The sequence below is a fragment of the Cyprinodon tularosa genome, unplaced genomic scaffold (genome assembly GCF_016077235.1).
Source record: "Cyprinodon tularosa strain WSP-4 unplaced genomic scaffold, ASM1607723v1 ctg1265, whole genome shotgun sequence".
NCBI classification, from domain to species: Eukaryota; Metazoa; Chordata; class Actinopteri; order Cyprinodontiformes; family Cyprinodontidae; genus Cyprinodon; species Cyprinodon tularosa.
The window spans coordinates 72,231-87,518 of record NW_024038076.1 but is presented as its reverse complement, the minus strand read 5'-3'; the positions used below and the strand labels follow the sequence as shown (position 1 = coordinate 87,518).

The 15,288-nt window shown below is 46.3% G+C and overlaps 1 protein-coding gene and 1 long non-coding RNA gene across 5 annotated transcripts; one reads left to right on the top strand and one right to left on the bottom strand.

Annotated features, from left to right (window-relative positions):
• Positions 1 to 507: 507 nt before the first annotated feature.
• Positions 508 to 13,986, bottom strand: LOC119777728. 4 transcript variants are annotated; one of them, XM_038276728.1, is made up of 7 exons: positions 13,850 to 13,964; positions 9,469 to 9,813; positions 6,670 to 6,804; positions 6,432 to 6,545; positions 1,067 to 1,101; positions 818 to 913; positions 508 to 607 (listed from the first exon to the last, which is right to left on the bottom strand). In XM_038276728.1, exons 1-6 carry the CDS (start codon positions 13,881 to 13,883, stop codon positions 836 to 838), a joined length of 741 nt encoding a protein of 246 aa, XP_038132656.1. In that variant the 5' UTR covers positions 13,884 to 13,964; the 3' UTR covers positions 508 to 607; positions 818 to 835. The 4 variants fall into 4 exon arrangements, with proteins under 4 accessions (XP_038132656.1, XP_038132655.1, XP_038132657.1 ...); XM_038276727.1 differs by having other exon boundaries at positions 827 to 913; XM_038276729.1 differs by lacking the exon at positions 508 to 607 and having other exon boundaries at positions 722 to 913; positions 9,469 to 9,845; positions 13,850 to 13,986.
• On the top strand, positions 8,093 to 8,506 carry LOC119777730. The gene is made up of 2 exons (XR_005279954.1): positions 8,093 to 8,338; positions 8,412 to 8,506. It is a non-coding gene; the product is annotated as an uncharacterized LOC119777730 (long non-coding RNA).
• Positions 13,987 to 15,288: the final 1,302 nt, after the last annotated feature.

The following is a 15,288-nucleotide window of genomic DNA, read 5'->3' as shown; positions in this document are numbered from 1 at the left end:
TGTGTTCTTTAATTAGATAGCATCAGTGTGTCGATGGCACATTGTGTGTTTTTATCAATATGAAAAATACATCTTTACAAAGGTTTGAAGAGTTGAAGAGGTTTATAAGATTTTGCAAGAGAACTACAATGTTTTGCTGATCTGATAAAAGGTTTTCTTATTTGTATGTAGAGTTTACAATAATTGTGCTTAAGTCAACAGAAAAAAATATAAATGGCCTTTATTAACCCTTCCATAGAATGGCTTCAGATCATGTCTCCTCCTGTGGCTGTGATTCTCTTGGAATGAAAAACAATGAAGGCTCTATTTGGGCTTCATAATGAAGCTTTTTGTCGCATCGGTAAAAAAAACAAGGTAGAGAGACAGAATTGCAGGAGAGAGAGAGTAAACTGCACACACTGTTTTATTCTTCCTGCTCATCCGTTCAGCCTAACGTGATAAAAACAGTCACTCAGTGACCGTCTGTCAGAATATTCATCAATGATCTGGTGTCTCTTCTATTCCTCCTGTCGGCCATTTTTCTGTCCCCGTCCAGCCCTGGTTATCGTCTTCTATCTCAGGCAGAACTGAGCTGCTCAGAATATCAGGACCAAAAACTGCAGGATCACTGAAAAGGATCCAAAATGTTAACATTTTTAAAACAAAAACACAATGAAGTATGAAGTAAAGATACAAACAGGCCCGTTTTTCCAGTATAAAATATCTGAAACCATCTTAGTTAATTTCTCTTCACATAGATATAGTTTTATTCTCTCCTTTAATCTGAAAGGTTCCATTTTAAGCACATTTAGAAGATAAGGCGTCCCTTAAGCCAGACCTAAATCACCTCTTGGATCTACTTCTTGTTCTTGCTGACAGGTTTGGCGTTCTGGTAAATCAGCTCCGCAGAGGGAAAGTTTTCATACACCGGGCTCTAAATGGAAAAAAAGCAGCAAAAGAATAATCCACTTTCACAGTTTAAGTTGATTTAAATTTTCACATTTAACAAACTATTTTAAGTTTTTTACATATAAGACCTAATTCATTGTGTTTCCTCCTTAAGGCTTTGCACAGATCCAATCAGTACCTGCTGGTCAGTTGAACCTCCTCTGGTCCTCAAACCTGGAGACAAACAGGTTACAGATAAATATTATAAAACATTTATAACGAGACAGGAGTGATATTTTTTAATGCTGTTCTGTATAATCTAACCCAGCTCTGTCACTGCAGATATACCCCTCCCTGCCTCAGTCCCACCTTCACCATGAACCCATCAGGCTTGTTGTCTGGTTCTGATGATGGTGATATTTCAGCACCAAACTTTAACCAAACTCTAAACACAACTCAGATCTATTTTACCAAACATCATAAACTAACCAACAGTGAGTCTGTCAGTCTGCTCTGTTTACTGCTGCTTCCAGGGACTGTCAGCTTTATGATGCGTTCACACAGGACGCCGTGGAGGCAGGTGGGTCACCAGGTGGATCACCAGGTGGGTCAACAGGTGGGTCAACAGGTGGGTCAACAGGTGGGTCACCAGGTGGGTCACCAGGTGGGTCAACAGGTGGGTCACCAGGTGGGTCACCATGTGGGTCACCAGGTGGGTCACCAGGTGGATCACCAGGTGGATCACCAGGTGGGTCAACAGGTGGGTCAACAGGTGGGTCACCAGGTGGGTCACCAGGTGGGTCACCAGGTGGATCACCAGGTGGGTCAACAGGTGGGTCACCAGGTGGGTCACCATGTGGGTCACCAGGTGGATCACCAGGTGGGTCACCAGGTGGGTCAACAGGTGGGTCACCAGGTGGGTCACCATGTGGGTCACCAGGTGGGTCACCATGTGGGTCACCAGGTGGGTCAACAGGTGGATCACCAGGTGGGTCACCAGGTGGGTCACCAGGTGGATCACCAGGTGGGTCACCAGGTGGGTCACCAGGTGGGTCACCAGGTGGGTCAACAGGTGGGTCACCAGGTGGGTCACCAGGTGGGTCACCAGGTGGATCACCAGGTGGATCACCAGGTGGGTCAACAGGTGGGTCAACAGGTGGGTCACCAGGTGGGTCACCATGTGGGTCACCATGTGGGTCAACAGGTGGGTCACCAGGTGGGTCACCAGGTGGGTCACCAGGTGGATCACCAGGTGGGTCAACAGGTGGGTCAACAGGTGGGTCACCAGGTGGGTCAACAGGTGGGTCACCAGGTGGGTCACCAGGTGGGTCACCAGGTGGATCACCAGGTGGGTCAACAGGTGGGTCAACAGGTGGGTCACCAGGTGGGTCACCATGTGGGTCACCATGTGGGTCACCATGTGGATCACCAGGTGGGTCAACAGGTGGGTCAACAGGTGGGTCACCAGGTGGGTCACCAGGTGGGTCAACAGGTGGGTCACCAGGTGGGTCACCAGGTGGGTCACCAGGTGGGTCACCAGGTGGGTCACCAGGTGGGTCACCAGGTGGATCACCAGGTGGGTCAACAGGTGGGTCAACAGGTGGGTCACCAGGTGGGTCACCAGGTGGATCACCAGGTGGGTCAACAGGTGGGTCAACAGGTGGGTCACCAGGTGGGTCACCAGGTGGGTCAACAGGTGGGTCACCAGGTGGGTCACCAGGTGGGTCACCAGGTGGATCACCAGGTGGGTCAACAGGTGGGTCAACAGGTGGGTCAACAGGTGGGTCACCAGGTGGGTCACCAGGTGGGTCAACAGGTGGGTCACCATGTGGGTCACCAGGTGGGTCAACAGGTGGATCACCAGGTGGGTCACCAGGTGGGTCACCAGGTGGGTCACCAGGTGGGTCACCAGGTGGGTCAACAGGTGGGTCACCAGGTGGGTCACCAGGTGGGTCACCAGGTGGGTCACCAGGTGGGTCACCAGGTGGATCACCAGGTGGGTCAACAGGTGGGTCAACAGGTGGGTCACCAGGTGGGTCACCATGTGGGTCACCATGTGGGTCACCATGTGGATCACCAGGTGGGTCAACAGGTGGGTCAACAGGTGGGTCACCAGGTGGGTCACCAGGTGGGTCAACAGGTGGGTCACCAGGTGGGTCACCAGGTGGGTCAACAGGTGGGTCACCAGGTGGGTCACCAGGTGGGTCACCAGGTGGATCACCAGGTGGGTCAACAGGTGGGTCAACAGGTGGGTCACCAGGTGGGTCACCAGGTGGGTCAACAGGTGGGTCACCAGGTGGGTCACCAGGTGGGTCACCAGGTGGATCACCAGGTGGGTCAACAGGTGGGTCAACAGGTGGGTCAACAGGTGGGTCACCAGGTGGGTCACCAGGTGGGTCAACAGGTGGGTCACCATGTGGGTCACCAGGTGGGTCAACAGGTGGATCACCAGGTGGGTCACCAGGTGGGTCACCAGGTGGGTCACCAGGTGGGTCACCAGGTGGGTCACCAGGTGGGTCAACAGGTGGGTCAACAGGTGGGTCACCAGGTGGGTCACCATGTGGGTCACCATGTGGGTCACCAGGTGGATCACCAGGTGGGTCACCAGGTGGGTCAACAGGTGGGTCACCATGTGGGTCACCATGTGGGTCACCAGGTGGGTCACCAGGTGGGTCAACAGGTGGGTCAACAGGTGGGTCACCAGGTGGGTCACCAGGTGGGTCACCAGGTGGATCACCAGGTGGGTCAACAGGTGGGTCACCAGGTGGGTCACCATGTGGGTCACCAGGTGGGTCACCAGGTGGATCACCAGGTGGGTCAACAGGTGGGTCACCAGGTGGGTCACCAGGTGGGTCACCAGGTGGGTCACCAGGTGGGTCAACAGGTGGGTCAACAGGTGGGTCACCAGGTGGGTCAGCAGGTGGGTCACCAGGTGGGTCACCATGTGGGTCACCAGGTGGGTCACCATGTGGGTCACCAGGTTGGTCACCATGTGGGTCACCAGGTGGGTCACCAGGTGGGTCACCAGGTGGATCACCAGGTGGGTCACCATGTGGGTCACCAGGTGGGTCACCAGGTGGGTCAACAGGTGGGTCACCAGGTGGGTCAACAGGTGGGTCACCAGGTGGATCACCAGGTGGGTCACCAGGTGGGTCACCAGGTGGGTCACCAGGTGGGTCACCAGGTGGGTCACCATGTGGGTCACCAGGTGGGTCACCATGTGGGTCACCAGGTGGGTCACCAGGTGGGTCACCAGGTGGGTCACCAGGTGAGATGCAGTTTTTACACCCTGGGTCACATCATCAGCTTCAGCTGCTTGAAGCTGAAACCCCACTGATGTGCAAATACTGGTCATTGCTTCTTTAGTGCAGGTTTGAGCTTTTAATAGAGTCATTTAATAAAACTAAGAATAAATAAAAAGACCACATGTGCTGTTGTTGTTTCAGATATTAAAGATTATTTTCAGGTCAACCAGAAGTCAACTATCCCTCATTAAGCTCTGAATTGAATCTAAATTCAGGTAAATCGTTAATTATTAATGAAATGATCTAGTGATCATTTTCGCAGGTAAAACTGTCCAGATAGAATCATTTATAATTACGGCCGATGAGGTCACTGTCACCTTCTTGGTTCTGTTTAGTTCAGTTTGACTTTGCTTCAAGTTTTATACTTTTATTGGTTTAATTTCTTTTTTGTTGTGTTTTCTGATTATATTTGAGTTTTTAGGTTTTTCTTTGTCGCCCTCTTGTGTTGGTCTCCTTTTCCCTCGCTCCCCTCTATAATCCTCTGTTCTCACCTGCTCCCAATCAGCTCGTTAGTCCAGTCTTTGTTCAGTCAGCCATATATACTCCCCCTGTGAGGTTCCTCACTGCTGGTTCCTCATCTTTTCCTCGCTTCTCGTGCTTGTTTTCCCTGATGTCTCCATGGTTCAGTTTTATGTTGGACTTTTGGATTCCTGCCTCAGTTGCTTGTGAACATTCAATTAAATCTTTGAGAACTCATTTCTGCATTCCTGCCTTTGCATTTGGGTTCTTATAACCTCCACCCAACCTGGCAGAAGGAACCAGCATTATTGAGCCAGCAGAGCCCAGCCTGTCGCCTCCGCTCCCTTTCAGAGGGTCAGCCTGGTCTGATGGAATGAGAGAGAGTCTAGATGGTCCAGATGGATGGATGGGCACCAGGCTGGATAGGAAAGGGCAGCAAGTTCCTTATCCACTCAGACGCCAGCAAGGTGGAGGTGGGGTAATGCTATGGGCTGCTATCATCAAAGATGAGCCTGTGGGACCTTTTCAGGTTGATGATGGAGTCCAGATCAACTCCCAGACCTGCTGCCAGTTTCTGGAAGACACCTTCTTCAAACAGCAGAACAAGAAGAAGACGCCATCATTCCAGGAACACCTGATATTCCTGCAGGACGATGCTCCGTCACACGCATCAGAATACACCGCAGCGTGGCGGCCAGGAAAAGGCTAAAAGGAGAAAATAATGACATGGCCGCCTTGGTCACCTGATCTGAACCCCATGGAGAACCTGTGGTCCTTCATGAAAGGTGAGATCTACAGGGAGGGAAAACAGGGAGGCTGCTGCACGCCATGAGGATCGCACACAGATCAAGACTCTGACAGAATCCATGGATGGAAGGATTTTAAGCATCATGGAGGAGAAAGGAGGATAGATTGGTCACTGATCTGGTTTTTAATGTGTTTATTTCTGAATTTTCTGTTGTTCTATTGGTTTAACTGGTGAAAATAAGTGAGATAGGTATGTATATGTTTTTTTTATGTTGCCTAATTATTCTGCACAGTAATATTTACCTGCACACACAGACATCCTCATTAAATGGCCAAACCTGAAAAAAAACACTTCAACTTCCAAAAGTATGAAACTTTGATATTAGGGAGTCTTTTGGGGGGGGGTTGACAGGGATGCAAAGACAGGCGCTTGGGCCGAGATATGAAACATGGTGGTGGGAGTTCCTGCTGTGGGGACTGAAGCTGATCACTGTGAGTGATTCTGTTTTCGCAGACTGAAGGTCACCTTTGTCTGCTTTCACATAGGAAGTGGTGAACCCAGTGCATCGCTTCAAACCCAGCATTATATGTGTGGCAGTTACTGGCAGAGGGGGGGGGGGGCTGCACTGCACCGAGCTGAGAACCAAGCACATAGAGCAGATGGTCTGAGTCATCCTGCACTGTTCTCAGGACTGAACTTTGAGGGCCAGGAGACGATCATGATGATCATGTTACCAGAAATCCTGGTTTCTGATTGGCTGTCAGCTGGGTGAGTGCGGTCGGCAGCCCAGCTGCTCTGAGCTCAGTGTCAGCGGCTGGATGAGCCTCTAGCAGCTCCTCTCTGCCACAGAGCTGCAGACTTTGGTGACGCAGCGGCTGCAGGAATCTGGTTCAGGTTGGTTTCCTGTCCTGTTTGCTGTTCCTCCTTTACCAGCCCCTGTTCACACAGCCTCTCTGTGACTCCTTGTTGCTGGCGCTGCTGCTGATCTTTCACCTTCTTCTCTGTGTTTTTACCCCCAAACCACAAAATGATCTGTGCTTCCTGTTGTTTACCTTCCAGATGTTTGTGGCATCTTTTTCTGCAGAGAACCAGCAAAGCCCCAGATAGCAGGATGCCAGAGAGGGTCAGAGTCAGAGCTGCAACCAGCAGAAGCTCTGTGGACATTTCTAGAGAACATGTTGGACACAAAGCATGGGGAGGAGTTTGTTTGTGCAGACAGACGCCATTTCTACTCAAACAGAGGTGGCACACAGCGGGGAGGGGATTCAGGACTTTGAGGACTAGATGTACCTTCAGATGTTGGCCTCTGCCGGATCAGAACCGACTGATTAGTGGTTTCACTGGAAGCTGAAGGTGTGAGACTGTAGTTGGAGCTCAGAGGTGCTGCTGGTGTGGAGGTTAAATTAGCTGAATCTGAACCGGAGGCTGAAAAATGCAGAGAAAGATGGAAGATGGAGACGTGATGAAGTTTGAACAAAGATGGCTTCCTGTGAAAGAAATGAGAATCTGCTGATTGAATGAAAATCTATTTCTCTTTTATATTGAAAGCAGAGAGAAGGAAGCAAAATATTCTCTGTTCACAGGAAAACACACTTTATGGACTAAATTCTAATATTTATGAGGGACAGAAATACAACAGAATAAAATGCATTAGAAAAAATAGAATAAAATAAAATAGAATAGAAATATCCTCTAGTCCCTTAGGGGGTGGATAGGATGACTGAATGAGATTCAGCTGCTTCATTCATAGGATGGGGTGAAGGAGCATAGGAGTAACATAGGGTAGTGGCAGTATGATCCTGAGGGGAGGCTTTTCCTCTGCGCTGCCTCTGAGGTTATCCCGCCACCACTTCCATCCCACCATCTATGGAGGAACTTTTGTTCCACCGCCTGGAGCTCGCAGTGACATCAATCTGCAGAGTTTAGACTCACAGAATCTAAAGATGTCTGCCGTGCGATCAACTCTAAAAACTCAAGGTTGGCAACATCTTGTTTGGATTATTCTTATTGATGAAGTGTGAGTCTCTTAATCCCAGTATTATTTGCAGGTTTTGTTTCCTAACTAATGTTTTCTCAAGCAGTTTATCTAATTAAGACGTTTTTTCCGTCATCTTCATTATCTAAGTGGAAATAAAGAGAGCAGATGTATTATTTCGATATGGCTGAAGGTCTGGCAAACATGCATGATGTAATAATATAACATGTGAGGATGTGGAAGGCTGTGATCGTGGAGTTTGGATCAAATGCTTCTTTAACTGTGATTCGGGGCCGAATTCATGAATAATATAAACGAATCAGAGAAAGTTTTGCATCACTTCATTTGGAAGAGAAAAATCCGGAACAAAATACAGAAATCTTTTTCAAGTCACTTAGTTTAGCTGCTCAGGAAAATATTTATTATTTGTTGTAATAAGTATATTTAAATATATATGAATATAGAATATTGAAATGTTGATTGTTTTACAGTCAAAAATCCGGGTTTGTTTTTTTCATCCCTGTTTCATGATTTTGGCGCTGATGGCTGCTTGATTGTTCATTTCATTCACCTGTGCAGCTCTGCCCTGTTCCTCATCAGATCCGCCTGTTTTAAGCTTCCTGTTTCCCAGCCATCAGTGCCAGATTATTATTGAGCCTTTAGTGTTGACAGTTTTCCAGCGTTGCTATTATGTTCTGATTGTATGACCCTGATCTGTTTCTGCATTTGGACCTTTACGCCTGCCTGCCCCGTCCGATCTGTTTGCCTGACCCGTCTTTGGACTCCGTTTGGATTCCTCTGTGGACTGAACCTAGATCTGCCTCTTTACTTCACGCTGTGGATCATCCTGTCATCCTTCGGCAGCTGTGATATGATCTCCTGTCAGCTCTGCAGCCTAAAGCGTCTAGAACTCTCTGGCACCGTCCGCTGCGCTTGTCTGGAATCCTCCTCGCTCTCTGGGCATGGGCTTAACTGTCAAACCAGGTTAGTGACCCGCGCATTCATAATTATCCTCAATCTGATAACATGGTGACTAACCTGTGTTTCTCTCCAATAGACGTTCCTGCTTTAGACGGCCTAACCACAGCCACTGATACCACAGATCCACAGCCCGCTCTGTTCTTATTTAATAAACGCTGTTTAAGTCTTCAACTGTTTGTCTCGCCTGAATTCTTGGTCCTTCGTTCTGAGCTCATTACACCCTGCCTCTATAGTATTTAAGTATTTGCAAGGATTACTTTGATCAATGTGATTCAAGGTGGTTCATTTACTTTCTGCTTTAGTAGCAGTGAGTGCAGAGATGGAGCCGATCAGGCCGAGTGGAGTTTTCAGAGTTGAGCTGTCGGCAGACCGGTTGGGAGCGAGGAGGTGTGAGTTTAAACTAGTGCCGATGATACCTGGCTGTGCAGGATCGGCCGATACCATCTGTTTGAAACTGATGTGTGTGTTTATATGAAGAACTGCAGACTGGGATGTAAAATAATCACCATCAAGGCTTCATGTCAAGCTGCTGCCTTCCTTTGTGAAGCAGGAAAAAGACTAAAACAAAGTGAATCCAGTAGAACTTTTTATTGCCTACCTGGAATGGGTGACAATAGTTCCCTATTGGTTGGTACTGGCCGATACCGTTACCACCATTATAGTGCTGGATCGGGGCCTGCCCAATACTGGTATCGATGCAACACTAGTTTAAACATCCATCTCCATACGCACTCAGACTAATAACTGCACCATCAAGCCGGTGGAACATTAGTGAAACCAGAGAGTCTGTGGGATCCCACCTTTTCCATACCTGCCATTTTCAATTCTAAGGAGCTCCTGTCCTTCCAAGCTCAGATCAGACCAGAATGAGATGCAGATCTAGTGTTTCCAGAATGCACCTTCCTTTTCTCTTATGTCCACTGGGATATTTAAATGTTTGTGAAACCTCCTCCTTGGGGCTCTGCCCTCTGACTACAGTCTTAAAATGATTTATCCCTTTGAATAAATCACAGTCACCTATCTCTGCACTGTCTGAGTTAATTATGTATAACATGAATAACAATAATTATTTGCTGTAAAATGTTCCCTCCGTCCTTCAGAGAAACATCTCAGCAGCTTTAACAGAAACTGACCTTCTGCAACGACGAGTCTGAACTCCTGGTAGATCATGGCGGATGAAGAGTCGCCCAAACCACATCTGTACAGTCCTGAGTCAGACGGCTTTAGTTTGGAGATCTTCACATAGAAAACGTAAATGTCTGATGAAAACTCTTTAAGGTATTCAATGCTGTATCGTTCTGTTTGAGCTTTGTTCTCTCTGGTTTGGATCAGAATGTTTCCGCTTTCACAGTTTTCCCTGCAGAAGATCTTCCAGGATCCAGAGAACGACATGCCACATGCAGCTGAGACGTCTTCTCCAGCTGCTCTATGGAGACGTTTCAGAGCATCAACAGAAGGGCTGTTTGTGGCCTGCAGAGCTGCAGAGGAGAACAACATGGTGGATCAGTGCCTGCTGACAGAAACCACAGGGTTAGCAGGAGGTCTGGGTTAGCTCGGCGTTCATGAACTCGGTCCAGGTTCCACTGAAGCAGTGAAACCGTTTAACCCACAGAGATGCACGAAGAACCCAAACTGATCCACTCGGTTCCTCCTGATCAGAAGCTGGAGAAAAATCAGCTGGAATTTTGGGATCAGAGGCGTCTAAAGCTGAACCCTAAAATATTCACACTCCACACAGTCAGACTGAAAGTGATGTTGTTTTTGGAGAAACAAGTGTCACAGCATCAGCAGGGGACAGAAAGACTGGGCCCCAGACAGAATGGACCCCCGGGGGCCTGGGCCCCCCTGACTGCCCAACACGGAGCAGGGGATCTTCAGTGACATGAAGCTGGGGAAGCTTTAACAGATCACACTAAATGTTGTTTATTCCAATTAATAAAAAATGGTGTGAAGACAGATTCTGTTATTCTAGTTTGAAGTTTAAATCAATGTGATTTTTTTTATTTAGTTTCTATTATTGTCTTTGATTCATTTATTATCATTAAAATGTGTTTTTCCTGCTGTGATGCTGAAGCCTGGATGTCTGTTTATCTGCTGCTTCCTGTTTCTTCTGCAGGTCCATCAAGCCAAACATCTACAGCTTCACACCGAAGGAAGTTTTTCTCCTTTCAGTCATTTCTTTTATGGCGTCTTTTAGAAAAACCAAACCTGTTTGCAGCTTGTAGCGACTTGCTGCTGTGGCCCCGACATAAAGAGGCAGATGGACGGACTCGCACCATCAACTTCTGCCTCTAGTCGGGTTTGAAATCAGACTGTTTTAGTTGTAGAAACATCACATTGGAGGTAAAGTTGAAGTATATTTATTGGTTAATTGCTGAACAGTCAGAGGACGTAGTAAGACAGGTAGTATAGACAAGGTGTCCAATCATGTCCCTGCTGTGGAGAGACAGTTATCAGAGGTTCTGGTTCCTGGATCAGCTTCTTACTATAAACCCGAAAATCATTTCTGACCTGGCCGTGCTTTGGTGGCGCAGCGGTTAGCGACCCATGTAGAGAGACCTTCGTCCTCGAGGCGGTGGACCCGGGTTTGAATCCGACCTGCGGCCCTTTGCTGCATGTCTCCCTCTCTCTCTCATACCACTTTCCTGACAGCCTACAGTTGATGAATGGAGCTGTTAGGTTTATGCATCATGTGCATTGTTACTTTGTTAGCCAGATAGAGAGTAGAAGGCCTTCCTTCACATGGTGGACGTCACTGTGTGTACGGAGGTCATCTAAATAGGACAGCCTTCGGGTCTATTTAAGATACACAGGATATGGGCGCATCTTGGAGCCGGACTGATAGAGGAGAGCTATCTGTAACCCTGAGGCATAGAGGCAAGCTGCATACAGGTCAGGGCATCGCTGGTGTGTCAGTTTCTGATGAGGACAGCTAAGCATCCACCTGATGCAACACATAGACACATGAGCTATAAGAAGCAGGAGATGACCTTCATCGGGGCTCAATCTTTGCCGGACGCTCGCGGACGTGATTTTTGAGCCCAAAGCTGTGCAGATCTAAGCATTTTCTCTGTCCTGTAACGACCTGATCTGGAATAAACTCTGTAACTTTTTTACTCCTGTTTTATAGTCCTTTTTACATGTTATTACCCAGTTTGAGTTAAGAGTAGTAAATAACTTGCTCCCAGGAGAAGAACAGATGGGAAAGCCCAAAGGCGCAACATAACTTCCTTATTTAACAAGAGACACGAGTGGCGTAAAAACTCAAAAAAAAAAAAAATCACTTCTGATTATTTCTGATTGAGATTTTTCATTCAACTACAGGTGCTGGTCATAAAATTAGAATATCATGAAAAAGTAGATTGATTTCAGTAATTCCATTTAAAAAGTGAAACTTGTATATTATATTCATACATTACATACAAACTCATATATTTCAGATGTTTATTTTGTTTAATTTTGATGATTACAAATGACAACAAATGAAAATCTCAAATTCATCATATCAGAAAATTAGAATATTGTGAAAAGGTTCAAAATTGATGGCCCCTGGTGCCACACTCTAATCAGCTAATTAACTCAAACCACCTGCAAAAGCCTTTAAATGGTCTTTCAGTCTAGTTCTATAGGCTACACAATCATGGGGAAGACTGCTGACTTGACAGTTGTCCAAAAGACGACCATCGACACCTTGCACAAGGAGGGCAAGACACAAAAGGTCATCGCTAAAGAGGCTGGCTGTTCACAGAGCTCAGTGTCCAAGCACATTAATAGAGAGGCGAAGGGAAGGAAAAGATGTGGTCGAAAAAAGTGTACAAGCAAGAGAGATAACCGCACCCTGGAGAGGATTGTGAAACAAAACCCATTCAAAAATGTGGGGGAGATTCACAAAGAGTGGACTGCAGCTGGAGTGAGTGCTTCAAGAACCACCACACACAGACGTATGAAAGACATGGGTTTCTGCTGTCGCATTCCTTGTGTCAAGCCACTCTTGAACCACAGACAGCGTCAGAAGCGTCTTGCCTGGGCTAAAGAGAAACAGGACTGGACTGCTGGTGAGTGGTCCAAAGTCATGTTCTCTGATGAAAGTAAATTTTGCATTTCCTTTGGAAATCAAGGTCCCAGAGTCTGGAGGAAAAGAAGAGAGGCACTTCATCCACGTTGCTTGAAGTCCAGTGTAAAGTTTCCACAGTCAGTGATGGTTTGGGGTGCCATGTCATCTGCTGGTGTTGGTCCATTGTGTTTTCTGAGGTCCAGGGTCAACGCAGCCACATACCAGGAAGTTTTAGAGCACTTCATGCTTCCTGCAGCTGACCAACTTTTTGGAGATGCAGATTTCATTTTCCAACAGGACTTGGCACCTGCACACAGTGCCAAAGCTACCAGTACCTGGTTGAAGGACCATGGTATCCCTGTTCTTAATTGGCCAGCAAACTCTCCTGACCTTAACCCCATAGAAAATCTATGGGGTATTGTGAAGAAGAAGATGCAATACACCAGACCCAACAATTCAGAAGAGCTAAAAGCCACTATTAGAGCAACCTGGGCTATCATAACACCTGAGCAGTGCCACAGACTGATCGACTCCATGCCACGCCGCATTGCTGCAGTAATACAGGCCAAAGGAGGCCCAACTAAATACTGAGTGCTGTACATGCTCATACTTTTCATGTTCATACTTTTCAGTTGGCCAACATTTCTATAAATCCTTTGTTTTTATTGGTCTTCAGTAATATTCTAATTTTCTGATATGATGAATTTGAGATTTTCATTTGTTGTCATTTGTAATCATCAAAATTAAACAAAATAAACATCTGAAATATATGAGTTTGTATGTAATGTATGAATATAATATACAAGTTTCACTTTTTAAATGGAATTACTGAAATCAATCTACTTTTTCATGATATTCTAATTTTATGACCAGCACCTGTATTAAAACTGTAACATCATTTCTGTCCTTGAAGGTTTTAGGGATGAATGTTTCTGGTTTGTTTTATCTCGTCGTACGGCGCTTTGGTTTGATATTTGCCTTAAATATGACTTGATTTTGACATATTGGGCATATTTTCTGTCATAAATTATAAGAACAATCAGGAATTTATGAATCTACATCCAAACTAACAGGAATTAAATTCTTAATTCTTGCTGACATTTATTTTAAAAAAACTGAGAAAATGGAAAACAGTAAAAACATCCCATCATTTAATTGACTTGTGAATCTGACAGAGAAACGATGAACCTTAATAAAATGGAAACTCTGACTTCTTAGAATGGAATAAAAACTCGTTGGACTGAACATTATTCTAGGTTCCTGTTCTTTATTTCTCAGTTATATAATTAATATTCCAGTTTATATTAAAATCATTAAACTGATGAGAGCCGATAAAAGCCTCCATCTGTCTGCAGAGCAACAATAAAACAGGACCTGATCAATAAAAGTGATTAATTCTGCCTGATTTTGGACGATCATGTCTGATGATGTGAGAAAAGCAAATAATGTGAAATACTCACAGAGGAGAAAGAAGCAAATCAGGGCAGCAGTCATGTTGAAATAGATTTCCTGCTGCTTCTTTTCTCATGTCTTGCTCTTTTACACCAAAGGTTAAACATGACACCCCTCCCCCCCTTTCCTCCAGCTGCAGCCTAATATATGGCATCAGTTAACCCCTGCTTGCCTGAAGGTAAATGCAGTTAGCTTTAGAAAGGAGAAAAATGACTGATTTCCTTTGAAACAGAACCTGAACTAAGCAGATAGATGTTTAAAACTTAGAATTAGACTTAGACAGACTTTTATATACACAGAATGTAAACAAATGGAAATATTGTTCAGTACAGCTTTCAAGACACTTTAATTTCTAAAGCCTCTTCCCAGAGGGCAGCAGGGAGAACAGTCCATGGTGGGGGGGTGAGGGGTCATTGATGATGTCACGGGACACGCAGCGCTGGGATGAAATGTCTTTAATGGAGGGAAGAGGAGCCCCCATGATCCTCTCTGCTGTTCTCACCTTCTTCCAGTCTGAGGCTCTGCAGCCTCCACACCACACAGTGAGACAGCTGCTCAGAACGCTCTCTATGGTGCTTCTGGAGAAGGTGGGGAGGATGGGGGGGGCAGGAAGTCCAAGCTTCTGGGCCCTTTGGACCAGTGAGGTGGTGTTTCCAGTCCAGGTGAGGGTGTCTGTGATGAATGACCACCTCTACAGCTGAGCTGTTGATGAGCAGTGGAGCGTGGTTAGGACGGTTCTTCCTGAAGTCCACCATGATCTCCTTGGTCTTCTCCACCTTCAGGATCAGGCTGTTATCTCTGCTCCACCAGCTGCTCCACCTCCTCTCTGTAGTCCAGGTCGTTGTCGTCTCTGATGAGGCCCACCGCCGTGGTGTCGTCTGCAAACTTCACCATGTGATCGGTGGTGAACCTGGGGGTTCAAGGTGAGTCTAGTCTTAACCTGATGACTTGATGGGATGAATGGAGTCTGGTTTTACTGCTTGGGTGGAAGAAAACCAGCAGCCACACGTTCCTTTCTGGAACCAACATTTAAAATGGCGTAATAACTCTATAGTGATCAGGGTGCACAGCTTGAATGGTGATTCAGTGGCTAATTAATGACCTTTTAATAATGAGGATTATTGGAGTGAAGGAACATTAGAACAGACCAGATAGTAGAAGGGTGGGGGCTTCTACTTTTGGGGGAAATAAAATCCCAGATGGGGAAATTATATGATCTTAATTTAAAACTAGTTTCAGTTTTTCATTCTGATCACATTAGAGTGTGATTAAGGTCAGGATGAATCACACATGGAGCTGGAACAGAACAGAGCGATCTCATGTCTGACGCATGTGAGAGCAGCTCAGCAGATTAACCAGATCATTTTAAAACAAAGCAGGAGAATTAGAAAACAGCTCAGATTTGACCTGAGCCTCCAGTTTAATCAATCTATATCTTTATCTGGGT